Source organism: Dreissena polymorpha, chromosome 1 (assembly GCF_020536995.1).
Source record: "Dreissena polymorpha isolate Duluth1 chromosome 1, UMN_Dpol_1.0, whole genome shotgun sequence".
NCBI lineage: Eukaryota > Metazoa > Mollusca > Bivalvia > Myida > Dreissenidae > Dreissena > Dreissena polymorpha.
In genome coordinates this window covers 106298846-106317299 of record NC_068355.1, presented here as the reverse complement: position 1 = coordinate 106317299, position 18454 = coordinate 106298846, and the positions used below count along the sequence as shown (strand labels likewise).

At 41.0% G+C, this 18454-nt stretch overlaps 1 protein-coding gene across 1 annotated transcript in view; it reads left to right on the top strand.

Annotated features, from left to right (window-relative positions):
- Positions 1-18454, top strand: part of LOC127865155 (eIF-2-alpha kinase activator GCN1-like) — a 160670-nt gene that overhangs the window by 109982 nt on the left and 32234 nt on the right. The window contains exons 38-40 of the mRNA XM_052405044.1: positions 8654-8940; positions 9491-9655; positions 10279-10536. Coding sequence (XP_052261004.1) covers positions 8654-8940; positions 9491-9655; positions 10279-10536 — 710 coding nt within the window. The remainder of the gene's footprint in view (positions 1-8653; positions 8941-9490; positions 9656-10278; positions 10537-18454) is intronic.

Sequence of the window (18454 nt, the reverse complement as noted above, 5' to 3'; positions counted from 1 at the left end):
TCATAAGTTCAATGATCATGACTCGCAGATGACCCCTATTGATTTTCAGGTCACTAGGTCAAAGGTCAAGGTCACGGTGACCTGAAATAGTAAAATGGTTTTTGGATGATAACTCAAGAATGCTTATGCCTAGGTTCATGAAACTTCATAGGTATATTGATCATGACTCCCAGATGATCCCTATTGATTATCAGGTCACTAGGTCAAAGTTCAAGATCACAGTGCCAAAAAACGTATTCACACAATGGCTGTCAAGGTCACGGTGACTCAACTTAGAAAAATGGTTTCCGGATGATAACTCAAGAATGCTTACGCCTAGGATCATGAAAATTCATAGGTACATTGATCATGACTCGCAGATGAAATAATGATGAAACTTGACCAGGATGTTTGTCTGGATAATATCTATGTTTGACATTTGGTTAAGATTGAAGGAACCGACTCCTCTCAGGTGAGCGAACTAGGGCCATGTTGGCCCTCTTGTTCTTTTATTATTGCAAATAATAATTTTTGTATTTTAGCTGGAGAATTATGCTAGTATAATGCCATAGTGAAATAAAAAACAACATCAGTAAAACAGTGAAAAAAAGTAAAAAAGTGAAAATAATCAATAATTTTCACTTTTATAAGCTCACCTGTCACGAAGTGACACGGTGAGCTTATGTGATTGTGTGATGTCCGTTGTGCGTGCGTGTTTGACCGTCAACAATTTGTTTGTGTAGACAGTAGAGGTTACAGTTTTCATCCAATCTTTATGAAATTTGGTCAGAATGTTTATCTTGATGAAATCTGGATTGGTATTGTATTTGGGTCATCTGGGGTCAAAAACTAGGTCACTAAGTCAAATAATAGAAAAACCTTGTGTAGACAATATAGGTCAGTTTTCATCCAATCTTAATAAAATTTGGTCAGACTGTTTACTTTGATAAAATCTGGGTTGGGATTGTATTTGGGTCATCTGGGGTCAAAAAGTAGGTCACTAGGTCAAATAATATAAAAAACCTTGTCTAGACAATAGAGGTAACAGTTTTCATCCAATCTTTATGCAATTTGGTCAGAATGTTTATCTTGGTGAAATCTGGGTTGGGATTATATTTGGGTCATCTGGGGTCAAAAACTAGGTCACTAGGTCAAATAATAGAAAAACCTTGTGTAGACAATAGAGGTCACATTTTTCAGCAGATCTTTATGAAATTTGGTCAGAATGTTTATCTTGATGAAATCTGGGTTGGGATTGTATTTGGTACATCTGGGGTCAAAAACTATGTCTCTAGGTCAAATAATAGAAAAAACACTGTGTAGACAATAGATGTCACAGTTTTCATCCAATCTTTATGAAATTTGGTCAGAATGTTTATCTTGATGAAATCTGGATCGGGATTGTATTTGGGTCATCTGGGGTCAGAAACTAGGTCACTAGGTCAAATCATAGAAAAACCTTGTGTAGACAATTGAGGTCACAGTTTTCATCAGATCTTAATGAAATATGGTCAGAATGTTTGTCTCGTTAAAATCTGGGTTGGGATCGAATTTGGGTCATCTAGGGTAAAAAAACAGGTCACTAGGTCAAAGTTTAAAAAAACTTGTGTAGACAGTAGAGGTCACAGTTTGCATCCAATATTTATGAAATTTTGTCAGAATGGTAATCTTGATGAAATCTGGGCTGGGATTGTATTTGGGTCATCTGGGGTCAAAAACTAGGTCACTAAATCAAATCATAGAAAAACCTTGTGTAGACAATAGAGGTCACAGTTTCCATCAGATCTTTATGAAATTTTCTCAGAATATTTATCTTGATGAAATCTGGATTGGGATTGTATTTGGGTCATCTGGGGTAAGAAACTAGGTCACTAGGTCAAATAATACAAAAACCTTGTGTAGACAATAGAGGTCATAGTTTTCATCTGATCTTTATGAGTCAGGTAAGCGATTCAGGGCCATCATGACCCTCTTGTTTTCTCTGTTACAAACAGTTGATTACATGTATCAGTTTTAATAGCTTAATTACGTTACCTGATATCATATGCTATTTACTCCGATAGGATCGTAATTCATCCGGAATTTTCCCTCCGAGGAATCCCACACTTTTCATAAACCCGTCAGGTAGGTCAGAACGGTCACATAGTGCCGTGTAGCCGTACAACCTAAACGGGACATTACCCAGAATTCACTCTTATTCCGGATGGCGATATACAAAGGCCGACATTTTTGTTATTGACTTAATTGTTGCTTCTGTTTCGCTGGATTCTTCTGTTTAACAGAATAGAGAAGTTTTTGTATTGCGTTAAAACATTCTCCGTATATATATCCGTGTATTTCTGTATTGTTTTGTGTATTTGTTTGTTTGTTCAAGGCAAAATATGCCTCAAACACGTGGCTCATGTGGACACATAAGGGCAGCATGGGACAACCATGGTAGCTGCCTGTCGTGTGCAGGATGTACCAAGGATAGCTGCTGCCCTTTCTGTGAGCATTGGTCTGCAGATACCTGGGCCATCAAGCGTCGACCCTTCAAGAGTCGTGGACGCGACAAGAATAGTTCAGATCAAAGTAGGGAAAGTTCCGTGTGTCGGGACTTTTCACCACACGATCTTGACTATATGCCACCAGTAGCAGCCAGGCATCGGTCCTTACACCGTGACGACACCGGACAAAATTTGCCCGGTCCGTTCATCGGGAATGAACAGTTGAATGACTCGGCATCAGATCAAAGTAGGGAAAGTTTCGTGTGTAGGGACTTTTCACCACATGATCTTGACCATATGCCACCAGTAGCTGCCAGGCATCGGTCCTTACCCCGTGACGACACCGGACAAAATTTGCCAAGTCCGTTCATCGGGAATGACCAGTTGACCGGTCCGGAGACTTCACCGGTCACCAGTCAACATTGACCGGTCCGGTCACCGGTAATGCTATGACCGGTCACTGACCGGTCCGGTCACCGGTCATGCTATGACCGGTCACCGGTCATGCTGTCACCGGTCATTGACCGGTCCGGTCACCGGTCATGCTATGACCGGTCACCGGTCATTGACCGGTCCGGTCACCGGTCATGTAATGACCGAATCCGGTCACGGGTACCCGTCTGTGCCACAGACCGTTCCGGTCACCGTAGATGTTGACACTACCTTGTCGGTACTCCACAAAGGTAGACGCAGCCGCGTTTCTACTGTGAGTCACAGATGTAAACGTGTAGTGTCTGATGTTTCCGGCTACTCCTCCACCTCGGGCTCGTCGTCGTATGACTCATCGTCTACTTCAAATAGCCCTCATCATTATCGGAGGGGACGTCGTTCACGCTCACCGAGTGTTTCTCGGTGTAGATTGCCTCGTAAAGAGCGATCACGCCAGCGCTCGGGGAGACGTTCGATCAGGAAACATTATTCCCATCGCCGCCGAACAGTGTCTCGGCATCGCAGGGATAAGGGACATAGACCTTCCTCTATTAGGCGCTCTCGGACTCCTAGGTCCCCTAGTCGATCCTTCTCTGAGGAATCTATTGACACCCTTCCACGTGTGTCGGCCTCTATTTTGGCCTCAACACACACTTCAGCCGTTCCTACAACCACTGAGCATAATTTGTATTCAAACACTAGTTTGCATACATATCAGGCTCAAGGTACAAGGGTAAAATCTTACCACTTCGGCTGCGTTTTCAGCCCCACGAGTCTCTTCCACATTGCATAGAAGTATACCCCGGGCTGCCGCTACACCATCAAATCCCAATACTTTGTGGATCCAACAGTCGCCGGGAATCTTTGTCCCTTTTTCGACTGATCCTTTACCAGCGACCTCTGGTATTCAAAGTGAGTCTGCTGACTTGATCTCTGAGAGACCTAACTCACCAGCTATATCTTTGATGGTGCCGGAAAACGATTCTCTCATGATAGAAGCGAATGAATCTATTATTCCTACTTCTATATCCACCGGTTTCAATCAATCCATTGCTCCCGCAGACGGTTCGATTGAGGCGGGTTTGGAGTCTAATGAGGACGAACTTTATTATTTGGCCTCCATCAATCAGGTATACGAACTTATGTTCAATACCTTAGATGAGGACTTCTGCCCCCGCCCTTCCTTGTCTCTCACAGGATCTGCGGTTACCGTTACAGAACAGGTAGCACGCAGTACGAGAGCCCGGCAGAATAAGTAAGGCTACTTCCCGAGTGGATCTACGCCTTCCTATTGGCTCTCCCACAATGGCTGTTTTCCAGTCACTTGAACCAGCCAATAAGCCTTCGCCATCTCCATGGAAAGGCCCCGGTACCCGACCCTGCTACTGGTTTGGACCTTTCCAAACTTCCGGTTCCTGATGCTGACATTAGTAAGCTGTCACTTACAATGCCTTCATCATCTACCCATACATCAGTCCCTCTTTCCCTGTTGGAAAATTGGGAGCTGAGAGAACGCCGTTCCATAGGTCTGGCTAACCAGCTAGATCTCATGGCAGCCACAGCCTTAGACTTGGTTTTGGAGCTCTCTGATTCAATCCCAGAGGAGCTCCGGGCCTTGTTGATACATCTTTCACGTACCACGCAGTGTTTATCTCACAATGCTGCGTCGTCTATGTCTGAGATGTTAAGGCTTCGGAGAGACCTCATCCTCTCTTCCTTGCCCAATAATTTCCTTTTGGAAACAGGCGTAAACTCCCTTCGAACTGCTCCACTAACAGCAGAGTCTCTTTTCAGAGGGAGGATACAGTCGGCACTTACTGCTGATCGTGAAGATCAGATACATGCCTCCTTAGCTAGGAGCAACTCTGGCCAGCGCCCTGTGGTTTTTAAGCGCCCTGCTTCTAAGCCCCCAGGAGCCCCACCGGCCAAGAACGCTAAAAGGGACAGTTTCCCTACTAAGCGTCCGTCTGCTCCATGTCAGCCCACAAATAGGCCTCCTTTTCAGAACATAACAACTTCCTATCAGAAGCCTTCTGTAAACCAAAATTGGAGTAAGGGCAAACCCAATGCGGACAAGAAGTCATTTAATCCTTCTTCTGGCAAGGGTGGACCTCCTAAAGGTCAGCCCTAGGTCATACCCCTTTCTACCTCCACAACCTCTGATGCCGGAGGTACCAGTCGGGGCCAGACTTATGCACTTCGCAAATCGATGGCTCCAAATAACTTCAGACGCATGGGTTCATTCTCTTGTCACACAAGGCCTCACTTTTCAATTCGAAAAAAGGCCCCCACTCTCTCGCGTCCTAATAGATCTGGTATCTCCGCATCCACAACTTCCAGACTCCATTCTCGGACTCCTGGAAAAACAGGCGAAGAAAGGGTTCACGACCCTTGTTCTCCAGGATTTTACAGTCGCCTTTTCCTTGTTCAAAAGAAAACCGGCTCCTGGAGACCAGTCATAGACTTGAAAGTGTTCAACACGTTTCTAGTCAAACCTACTTTCAAGATGGAGACTCCTGCCTTCATTCGGCGCTCCATCAAACCCATGCACTGGGGGGTTTCCTTGGACCTGGAAGATGCATACTTCCATGTTCCTATCCATCCCAACTACCGGAAGTACCTGCGCTTCTTCTTTCGAGGCCAGGTCTACCAGTTTCGGGCGATGCCCTTTGGATTGGCCACAGCTCCACGAGTTTTCACCAAACTCATGGCCACAGTGAGCGCACACCTCCGATTACACGGGGTTCAACTGCTTCAGTATTTCGACGATTGGCTTTTACACCAGCTCGATCGTCAACTGCTTCTGCTACACCTAGAGTTCTCTTGGAAGGAGCTCCTCTCTTTAGGACTCCTTCTCAATGTAGCCAAGTCAGACCTCATTCCCTCTCAGGATTTCATATTCGTGGGAATGAATTTTCTGACCCACATCAATCGGGTCAGGGTCTCACCGCAACGTATATCAGACCTTTTGAAGGTCAGATGGGTGCTGTCCCAATCTCATATCACAGCTCAAGATTTCCTCTCACTCAACGGTATCCTGAGCTCTGTAGCAGACTTCGTGCAGTTGGGACGTCTCTTCCTACGTCCTCTTCAGCACTATCTCTCAGCTCGATGGAAATGGTCTCCAGACAATCTGCTAACACAGATTCCCATCCTTCCGTCCTTAGTCCCCCACCTTCTATGGTGGCTAGACGAGGAGACCCTGTTGGCAGGAGTACCGCTTCTTCCCCCGCAACCGTCTTTACATCTCATAACGGATGCGAGCATGGAAGGTTGGGGCGCTCACCTGGAACCCCGCAGCCTGACATTATCAGGATTGTGGTCTCCTCAGGAGTCTCTCCTGCACATAAACAATCTCGAAATGCGAGCAGTCTTTCTAGCTGTTTCTCAATTCCAATCACATCTTCGGGACTCCTGTGTGATGGTATCGACAGACAGCACATCAGTCGTTGCTTACATCCAGAAACAGGACGGTACACACTCTCACTCCCTGTATCTGGAAACAATGAAATTACTTGTTCTTTGCAAGAGCCTCAACGTCTCTCTCTTGTCCAAACACATACTAGGTCGTCTCAACGCCCTGGCGGACGGTTTGTCTCGCAAACACCAGTTACTTCCATCGGAGTGGACACTTCATCAGGAAGTGCCCAATCAGATATTCCTCACATTCGGTTATCCACTGGTCGACCTGTTTGCGACCAGAGACAACCACAGACTTCCTCTGTATGTGAGTCCAGTGTACGAACCAGCAGCGTGGGCGGTAGACGTGCTTTCGTTCGATTGGGATCAACTGGACGCTTACGCTTATCCCCCATCCATTCTAATTCCCCAAATCTTAGGGAAAATCAGTGTGAGCTCTTGCCGGATCCTCCTGATAGCCCGTTGGTGGCCCAGGAGATCCTGGTTCAACGACCTTCTCGGTCTCCTGTGCGAATTTTCAAGGGAACTCCCGCACAGGTCAGATCTCCTATCTCAGAGAGGCAGACTTCACTTGGATCCAGACATGTTCCACTTACACGTCTGGCCGTTATCAGGCAATCCCTGCAGAAGAAACGCTTTTCTGTCAGGGCTTCAATGCTCGTTGCCTCTGCAAGGAGAAAGTCCACCAGAGCAGTCTATGATGCTCGCTGGAAACTCTTCTCTAATTGGTGTGTTCGAGGGAAAATTGATCCCCTCAATCCCTCTGCTAGACGCATAGCGGATTTTCTAATCTATCTCTTTGATGATAAGAAACTTTCTCTTAGCTCCATCAAAGGATACAGATCTGTGCTTTCGCATACCTTGGCTTTTCGTAAGTCATCACAAGTCTGTGCTGACCCAGCCATTTCGGAACTGATCCGAGCCATGGAACTTAAACGTCCTGTGTCTCGTTCTCTTACCCCCAAATGGGATTTGGCTTGTGTTCTTGGATCGCTTATTAAAGCTCCCTATGAACCCCTTAATCAGGCTTCTTTACAGTTCCTAACCTGGAAGACTGTTTTCCTTCTTACCATGGCTTCATCCAAACGTAGAAGTGAAATTCATGCTCTTTCTATCGAAGAAAGCCATCTTCGTTTTGATTCCTCAGATGGCTCTGTCACCTTGTTGTGTCAGCCAGGATTCCTTGCTAAAAATCAACTCCCCTCAATGGCTTCTAAACCCTTCAAGGTCCCAAGTCTTTCTAGAACTTGTGGTAATGAAGATGAAGACTCCTCTGCCCTGTCAGGTCTTTGAAGTTCTATCTTAGTAGAGTTAAGTCTATTCGAGGTTCTCGCAAGAGACTCTTCATTCCCTTAAAGGGGGGGGAGGCGATGTGTCTGCGGCTTTTATTTCCCGTTGGGTAGCCTCGACTATAAAAAGGGCTTACTCTTCTCTTTCTTCAAGGCATTCATCCCTTTTTAAGATTGGACCGCATGAATTACGAGCAATGTCGGCTTCGTGGGCATATATTATTCATACCCCACTCTCTGACGTGCTTCAAGCTGCTTTCTGGAGGAATCAGACCACTTTTTCATCTTTTTATCTTCGTTCTCTGGAGTGCCAACAGGACAACTTGTATTTGTTGGGCCCCCTTGTGGTTGCACAAACGGTAGTATCTTCTACGGCATAGGTATATTACGCTTATCCGTGAATTAAGTTAATACCGTAATAACGAAGATTAGCTGAGAACCCGAGATATGGGTTCCGCTGTGATGGGGAGATTTTCGCGAACCTTCCCGCCTCAGCTGCAAATTCAGCATATGATATCAGGTAACGTAATTAAGCTATTAAAACAAATTTTACTAGTAAAATTCATTTTAATTAGTAATTACTTACCTGATATCGGTAAGTCCCACCTCCCACCCCGCTCTTCGTCTAATATTTCATACTTTTTATTGGAATAAGAGTGGATTCTGGGTAATGTCCCGTTTTGGTTGTACGGCTACACGGCACTATGTGACCGTTCTGACCTACCTGACGGGTTTATGAAAAGTGTGGGATTCCTCAGACGGAAAATTCCGGATGAATTACGATCCTATCGGAGTAAATAGCATATGATATCAGGTAAGTAATTACTAATTAAAATGAATTTTACTAGAAAAATTTGTTTTAATTCACTGATATTTCTCTACAAACCATCAGAAAGAATTTATTAAAGTAGTCTTTTCTAATGATGTGTCCAGCGATAATTTTTCATCTTTTAAAATAAAATTGTTGAACATTACTTCAACATATCAAAGGAGATAGTATGGCTTAACATGTCCTATTTGCCGTGTTGACCTCTCCTCCATGTCTGCCAGGTGTGTCTGGCAAGATGTCCACTGAGAGTGCCGGAGATGATGACAACTTTGGCACGGAGAGCTGCCAGCAGCTCATCATGAAAGTGCTCGGTATTGACCGCCGAAACAGGGTCCTCTCTGGCCTCTATATGGGCCGCTGTGACTCGGCGCTGCTCGTACGCCAGGCCGCTCTCCACGTCTGGAAGGTGGTCGTGCCCAATACGGCACGCACATTGCGCGAGATCCTCTCAACTCTCTTCTCACAGCTTCTAGGATGTCTGGCTAGCACCAGTCATGACAAACGGCAGGTAAAAAATGGGCATATAGTACCATACTGTTTATGCAATTTTAAAGATAATGTTTGTAACAATGTTGTTGTTTTTTTTATCATAATGACTTACTCTAATGTCTTATTCAAATGTGATTCCCTTACATAGGACATAATCACTCTACATGTACCGGTATGCTGCAATAACCTAACTGTAGTGGCCTGTATTTTGTGATATCAGCAGTGTTTTGTCATACATTTATAGGCAGTGTTTTGTCATACATACATTTATAGGCAGTGTTTTGTCATACTAACATGTATAGGCAGTGTTTTGTCATACATACATTTATAGGCAGTGTTTTGTCATACATACATGTATATGCAGTGTTTTGTCATACATATATGTATAGGTAGTCTTTTTTTCATACATACATGTATAGGCAGTGTTTTGTCATATATACATGTTTAGGCAGTGTTTTGTCATATATAAATGTTTAGTCAGTGTTTATTCAATGTTTTGCTGTCAAAAATTAAAATAAGAATAAATGTTGCTTGGCCATACTGGTATATTGATGACTGTGTGCAATCAGGTTGCAGCGCGAACCCTGGGAGACCTGGTGAGGAAGCTGGGAGAGCGAGTTCTGCCAGAGATCATCCCAATACTGGAGCACGGACTCAACTCGGAGCAGAGTGACCAGAGACAGGGGGTCTGCATCGGGCTCACTGAGATCATGGCTTCCACACAGAAGGAACATGTACGCTAAGAAATATGTGATTGTGTTGGATTGTATCTTAAAAATTTAATGGAGCATCCCCATTACAGTACACAGAGGTCGCCATGGCATAATGGGTCTTCTGTCCATATTGGCTTGGAAGGTCAATGGTTTGATCCCCAATTTGGCAGCGTTCCTTAGCTTTTTTTTCCCCAAAATACCAAGAACATTGTTCAATCTAGGAATCAGACTTGAGAACATTTCAGTAGACCAAAGGCTTTTGATGTAATCTAACTTAAATAAATAGGGTTAAATTAAGTTAAACTTAACAGAAGGCGCATGTGTGCTCGGAAATCTTTTGTTGGCCTGAAATAGAGATTACGTAGCTAATACCGTCTTCATGGTGGGAATATACATGCTCTTGAGTCTGGATGTTTAAAATGTTGGCATATATCATTATTACAATAGCATTATAACTAATTTCGCAATTACTTAAAATAATCATCCCCACAAAATTATTGTTATAATCATCCCCACAAAAGCATTGTTTGTTGTAGTCTAAAATTGACATCAAACTTGTATGGATAAGAATTGCACAGCCTTACATGATAAATTGTAATCAAGAACATTTTACCTGTATATTTGACTCGGTTAATTGTCTTCAGGTGATGTTCTATGCGGACAGCCTGATCCCGACAGTGAAGAAGGCTCTGTGTGATCCCCTGCCCGAGGTGCGGGAAGCTGCAGCCAGCACCTTCGACAGTCTCCACGGCAACATAGGTCAGAGAGCCCTGGACGATATACTGCCTGACCTGTTGAGCAGGCTCGGGGACAACTCTGAGCAGTCGGAGCATGCCCTGGACGGGCTCACACAAGTGATGATTGTGAAGAGTCGCATAGTGCTGCCGTACCTTGTGCCACAGGTACAGTGGGAAGGGGTCATATAAAACAACAGCATGAATAGCACACTGACTCAATCTTTGCTAGAAAGGGCTATATTGGAGTCACATCCTTGCCCTTTCTGTTTTTCAGCATGAAATCCTAGTTTTTAGAGCAAACTACTTCCAATTTTCTGAAGTTTGAAATTGAAACTTAAAATGGGTCACCACAATTAAGGGAAGATCAAAGGTTAAAATAAGAAAATGATAACTTCACACTAAGTCCAGACCATATCTTTGTCCATCATGCATGGATATTTTTAATAACTTGGCAATAGTGATGAGTATAAACATGTAGTGTCAAACCAGGTCGTTATGTCCCATATTAACATGTAGTGTCAAACCAGGTCGTTATGTCCCATATTAACATGTAGTGTCAAACCAGGTCATTATGTCCCATATTAACATGTAGTGTCAAACCAGGTCGTTATGTCCCATATTAACATGTAGTGTCAAACCAGGTCATTATGTCCCATATTAACATGTAGTGTCAAACCAGGTCGTTATGTCCCATATTAACATGTAGTGTCAAACCAGGTCGTTATGTCCCATATTAACATGTAGTGTCAAACCAGGTCGTTATGTCCCATATTAACATGTAGTGTCAAACCAGGTTATTATGTCCCATATTAACATGTAGTGTCAAACCAGGTCGTTATGTCCCATATTAACATGTAGTGTCAAACCAGGTCATTATGTCCCATATTAACATGTAGTGTCAAACCAGGTCATTATGTCCCATATTAACATGGAGTGTCAAACCAGGTCGTTATGTCCCATATGAACATGTAGTGTCAAACCAGGTCGTTATGTCCCATATTAACATGTAGTGTCAAACCAGGTCATTATGTCCCATATTAACATGTAGTGTCAAACCAGGTCGTTATGTCCCATATTAACATGTAGTGTCAAACCAGGTCGTTATGTCCCATATTAACATATTTATTCGAGGTTAAATTTAGTAAATTAAGCATTTTACACTTTGTTTGGAGCATAACTTTGTCCCTTATGGATTGATATTTATGGCCCTGGTAGGGTGGCATATAGCATTTGAACTGTCTGTCCGTCCGTCAATCCGTCTGAAAACTTTAACATTAGCCATAACTTTTTCAACATTGAAGATAGCATTTTGATATTTGGCATGCATGTGTATCTCATGGAGCTGCACATTTTGAGTTGTGAAAGGTCAAGGTCATCCTTCAAGGTAAAAGGTCAAAAAACAAAATCCAAGGGAAGTAATAAGTTTTAAAGGGAGATATTTTCTATTTTATATCAATGGGCAGGTACAGATCATTTGTACAAGGGAAGTAATATTTTTTAAAGGGATGTATTCAAAAAAAATTAAATAATTCAAAGCGGTGCAGTTGGGGGCATTGTGTTTCTGGCAAACACATCTCTTATTTGTCTCTACCGGTGAAACCGGACGGGAATTGGGGTTTGCTCTGTGTGTGTGTACGTGAGTCTGTCACACTTTTCTGGATCCTATGACAACTTTAAAAGTTCTTCATATTTTTTCATGAAACTTTAAACATGGACAAATGGCAATATGGAGATTATGCATTTCATGTCATTTTGTTCCTGCGTCAAGAATTCTGGTTGCTATGGCAATAAAATAGACTATAAATATTGCTGAAAATGGTAAACCCTGCGATAACTTTAAAAGGTCTTCATATTTTTAGCTCACCTGACCGGTCTTGGTCCGTCTTCCGTCCGTCCGTCGTCCACATCTGGTTTGTAAACACTCTAGAGGCCACATTTCATGTCCGATCATCATGAAACTTGGTCAGAAGATTTGTCCCAATGATATCTCGATCAAGTTCGAAACTGGGTCATGCTGGGTCAAAAACTAAGTCACTAGGTCAAAAAAAAAGAAAAACCTTGTAAACACTGTAGAAGTCACATTTCATGCCCAATCTTCATGTAACTTTGTCAAAATGGTTGCCTTAATGATGTGTTGGTCGAGTTCAAAAGTGGTTCTGGTCCGTTGGAAAGCATGGCCGCCAGTGGGCGGGCAGTTTTCCTTATTTGGCTATAGAGAAACCTTGCAAACACTCTAGAAGTCACAATTTTTGCTCAATCATCATGAAAGTTGGTCAAAACATCGGTTTTATTGATATCTCGGATGAGTTCAAAAATGGTCCAGATCGGTTCAAAAACATAGCCGCCAGTGGGTGGGGCATTTTTCTCTATTTGTATAAAGTGAAAACATGTGAACACTCTAGAAGTCACACTTTTTACCAAATTTTCATGAACTTTTGTCAGAACATTTGTTTCCTTGATATGAGAGTTGAGTTTGAAAATGGTGCCAGTCAGTTGAATAACATGGCTGCCAAGGGGGGGGGGGCGTTTTCCTTATTTGGCTATAGAGAAACCTTGTAAACGTTCTAAAGGTCACAATTTTTGCCCAATCATCATGAAAGTTGGTCAAAACATTGGTTTTATTGATATCTCAGACGAGTTCGAAAATGGTCCAGATCGGTGAAAAAACATGGCTGTCAGTGGGCGGTGCATTTTTCTTTATATGTATATAGTGAAAACATGTGAACACTCTAGAAGTCACATTTTTGGCCCAATTTTCATGAAATGTTGTCAGAACATTTGTTTCTTTGATATGAGAGTTGAGTTTAAAAATGGTTCCGGTAAGTTGAAAAACATGGCTGCTGGGGGGCAGTTTTCCTTATTTGGCTATAGAGAAACCTTGTAAACACTCTTAAAGTCACAATTTTTGCCCACTCATCATGAAAGTTGGTCAAAACATTGTTTTTTTATATATCTCGAACGAGTTCGAAAATGGTCCAGATCGGTGAAAAAACATGGCCGTCAATGGGCGGGGCATTTTTCTCAATATGTATATAGTGAAAACATGTGAACACTCTAGAAGTCACATTTTTGGCCCAATTTTCATGAAATGTGGTCAGAACATTTGTTTCCTTGATATGTGAGTTGAGTTCGAAAATGGTTCCGGTCAGTTGAAAAACATGGCTGCTGGGGAGGGGGGGGGGGCAGTTTTCCTTATTTGGCTTTAGAGAAACCTTGTAAACACTCTAGAAGTCACAATTTTTGCCCAATCATCATGAAAGTTGGTCAATACATTGGTGTTATTGATATCTCGGATGAGTTTGAAAATGGTCCAGATCCGTGAAAAAACATGGTCGCCAGTGGGCGGGGCATTTTTTTCTAAAAGTATATAGTGAAAATGTGTGAACACTCTAGAAGTCACATTTTTGGCCCAATTTTCATGAAATTTGGTCAGAACATTTGTTTCTTTGATCAGGCTGTCAAGCGGTCATACTTTTTCCTACTTTTTCCTACTATTTCCTACTTTTTCATCAGGATCCTACTTTTTCCTATTTTTTTACCAAATCTTCCTACTATTCCTACTTTTTCATTTTCAATTGAGAATTATTTTTTTTAAGAGTTTATTTAGTAAACTTGCAGGATGAATGAATCAATGGCATGACTGTATCCCTGTTAATGTGCATTCATCTAGATGAGACCTGACAACCCATGCTGACTGTCTGCTAGCACCTCTTCAGGAAGCATGCATAAATATTTATTTCTTATGTAACTTTTGAAAATATTGACATTTTTTTTTTAAGTAACAATAGTGCCTTGTTTACTTCCTTAGCATTTGTACACTGCAGACTTCACATACCTTACACAGTTCCCAGTGATGCACGAGCTGAGGGCACCCATTGTTTATTCCAGTTTTATTTTGTCTCTATTGACAACAATTTGACCAAACCTTATGCATATTTACATGATATTGCTGTTTGGAATGTAGAGATATAGAGATACATGTATTGTATGAGTGGTTATGAAATATGGAATTTATTACACAAGTTATTGGAAAAAGATAAAACTTAAAAGAGTTTTCATCATTTACAAATATAATGTAATAAATTCTGTATTACATGACAACAGATATGATGTTCTATTAATATCATAGGTACATCATGTTTAGTAATTAAAGATAAATGCACAGAGCCTAAATGTCCTGATACATTTTTATGCTCCCGGTAGGGTGGCATATAGCAGTTGTACTGTCAGTCCATTTGTCTGTCTGTCTGTCTGTGTGTCTGTCCGAAAACTTTAATATGGGCCATAACTTTTGTAATATTGAAGATAGCAACTTGATATTTGGCATGCATGTGTATATCATGGAGCTGAACATTTTGAGTGGTGAAAGGTGAAGGTCATCCTTCAAGGTCAAAAGTAAAAAAGTACAATCCAAGGGAAGTAATAAGCTTTAAAAGGGAGATATTTTCTAAACCTGCCAAATGATATATTGAAATTTTATTTCAAAGCGGCGCAATAGTGGGCATTGTGTTTCTGACAAACACAATTCTTGTGTAATGATGCCATAGCTAGTAAGGTAACTTCAAGGTGTTACAGCGTAGTATTAAAATTATTTAACGGCATTATTACACTCCGGCGAAGTAATCAATAATGTAAAAACCATTACTTGAAACTGGAATAAACAATGTAGTGCAACTGTTTCATTGCCCAATCAATGATGTCATAAAAGATGTCAGGTGATAAGGTCCTATCTCCAGTTGCATAATCTGCTCTGCAATGACCAGTCATTTTGAACGTAACTTAAGTTATTATAACTGCACCCTATTGTCAATTTAAAGGTTTCACAATGTAGCTGTAGCAGAGCATTGACACTGCTTTATATACTAGTATTAATCTTGAACAACAAGTCGGTGTATCACTAAATAAATTTGGTCTTTTGCTTAAGGATATAACATGCACAATATATTACCATTTTTATATCCATACACAGAAGACCTCTAACCACTTATTTGATGATACACCAAAATGAACAGCATCTAATTATACTTCTTTATCAGGGTAGTTTTGCTTGAAACTTAATTATCATAGATACACCATAAGTGCTAAAATGCCTAGTGGGAAAACAAAGTTTAACCCTTCATGGATGGAAAAGTTGGACAACAGTGGAAAAACACTTGGATCATGGTGCAAGAGAGATACCGGCAATGAGTTTGCAAGAGATTGTACTGTCTAAATGAAGTCCATCTTGTTGTAATTCTGCTAATCAACTGATAAGTCATGCAGATGGATAAAAACACAAGGAAAACATGAAATACATGCATGATAATTCACAAAAGCGTGGAAGTGCCCCAAAGCTAAGCAGCTCTCAGGGTGGTGGGGATAAATCTATCTGTATGCAAGTACAACCATCACACGAGGAACAGATACAAAAGGCTGAAATCTTCTGGGCCCTTAAGTTAGCTTCAAGTGGGTATCCATACAGAACATGTGATGGCACTCCTGCTCTGTTTCAAGCTATGTTTCCTGGACCTGTGTCTAAAAGATTAGTATTATGTATTCCTACTTTTGAGGGAAAAGTTCCTACTTTTTCCTACTTTTTTCCTACTTTTCTTGCAAAAGTAGTTCCTATTTTTTCCTACTTTTTGAAAAAAGGTCACTTGACAGCCTGTTTGATATGAGAGTTGAGTTTAAAAATGGTTCGGGTCAGTTGAATAACATGGCTGCCGGGGGGGGGGGGCAGTTTTCTTATATTTATATAGTAAAAAAAGCTTGTGAACACTCTAGAAATCACAACATTTGCCCAATCATCATGAAACCTGGTACAAAGATTGGTTTTATATATATCACATAATTCATGCCATAATTATTGCCCTTAGATTGTCCAAATTTTCATTATATTGTACAAAATCCTTGTAAACACTCCAGAGGTCACAATTTTGTTTCAGATTTTATGAATCTTGGTCATAATATTTATTTTTGTAAGCAAAGTTTGATGTTTGGTAAGGGGGGGTCAACTCAAAATATAGGTCATCAGGTCAAATCTTACAAAAACAAAACACTCCATATGCCAGAGTTTTGGTTCAATAATGATGAAACCTGACCAGGATGTTTGTCTGGACAGTATCTAGGTCAAGTTTGACGTTTGGTAAAGATTGAATGAACAGACTCTTCTCAGGTGAGCGAAATAGGGCCATCTTGGCCCTCTTGCAGCGCCCTCACACTACTTTGGGGGAAGGGGTCCGCAGCCCTTTGGAGGGGGAATTTTTTGTAAATGGGGGAATTTTTATAACAAGAAACAACAACTGTTTTTTACTGTTATAAACATATATTTATATATATATGTGACTGTCTATAGGACAGAAAGGTGGACCTTTACTCAATCTATATAACAGTAATCTTATTTAAAAGTCCAACATTATGTCCTTTTTGTTCCTAAAACAAGCTAGTGCTGTTTCAAGTTGCATGCAAAGTTTGTCTTAAACTTGTATTCACTGCAACTCCAATATATCCCGGTTGAAGGTCCAAAGATCTCGACCGTAATAAATCCAGTGCAATAAAAATTGTCAGGTTATTCATGCATGTTTTTGTATGCATTAGCATAGTTTGGCAATCTCAAAACACGCTATAAACCTACCTTATTTAAGTATGTGTTATATCCATATGTTATTCATTGGTTTAACACAAAACATTATTCCATTTATTTTCAAATGCGTATAAATAAATTTGTAATCCAAAGACAATTGCCAAGTTTTATTGTTCAAGAAATCATGCACAAATTAGACCCATGTACAAAATGGCGTCATTTTCCTCATGGAAAGCATGGGCTTTAATAGTAGTACATCTGGACAAACTGAGGGATCTTTACCTCTAAATTGAAAGCAAGTTGTTCACACTGTATCGTACGCGCAAAGATTGTTGAGATAGGTCAGTATTGACTTGTGACATTTACAGTTATAATTGTATACACCTTCATGGGTGGTGTGTTTCGGCAGTTCAAAGCAAATTCAAGAGAGAATGGTAACACCCTAAATGACCTGTGATGTTTGGCAAGTGGGGTTATTGTTTAAAGTGTTAAAGTGATGTACAATGAAAGCAAACCATCTGATCAAAACTGGATTATGAATGTCGGATTAAACATAAAATTCAAAATGGGGTAAAATACTAGATTGAAACTGATTTTATCTCAGCGAATTCTCAAATTAAAACATGTTATTTGGGGATTATGCTCGTCAGATTTTTGGGAGCCATAGCTGATTCGCGATATATTGGAAAACGCGATATAACGGACCATGATATATTGGAGTCAATTTTTAACTATAAATCAGTGATTTTTGTGTTTGTTTTTTCATTTTCTGAGGGGGAAAAAATCAGTTTTGGGGGGGAAAAACTATACTTTTCATGGGGGGGGGACTGCCACCGAAATTCGGCGGCAGATTTGATGGATTGAGGGCCCTGTCTTGTTTCATGAAACTTAAAACATGGATAGATGGTAATATGGAGATTATTGGTAATATGGAAATTATGCACGTCATTTCATTTTGTTCCTATGTGAAGAATTATGGTTGCTATGGCAACAAATAGACTAGAAATATTGTTGAAAATGGTTGAGTTTCACTGGTAGGGGACCATATTGCTTGACAATAGTCTTGTTTTTAAATAATTCTGCAGTTGTTAAACACTCACTTTGTGGTACACACTATAACCAAGGTCAAGGTCACATTTTGCTTTATCCAATCTTTACCTGAAAATACCTGTAAATAATTTTTCATGACAGGCTTATCCTTTTTACAATTACAAAATTGATATATTGTGTTAATTGCTCAAGTTATGCCCCTTTTTATGCGCCCAGTAGGGTGGCATATAGCAGTTGAACTGTCTGTCTGTGCTTCTGTCCAAAAACTTTAACATTGGTCATAACTTTTGCAATATTGAAGATAGGAACTTGATATTTGGCATGCATGTGTATCTCATAGAGCTGCACATTTTGAGTGGTGAAAGGTCATGGTCGTCCTTCAAGGTCAAATATATGGTTTCAAAGCAGCACAGAAGGGGGCATTTTGTTCCTGACAAAGACATCTCTTGTTTACTAAAAATATCAATAAGA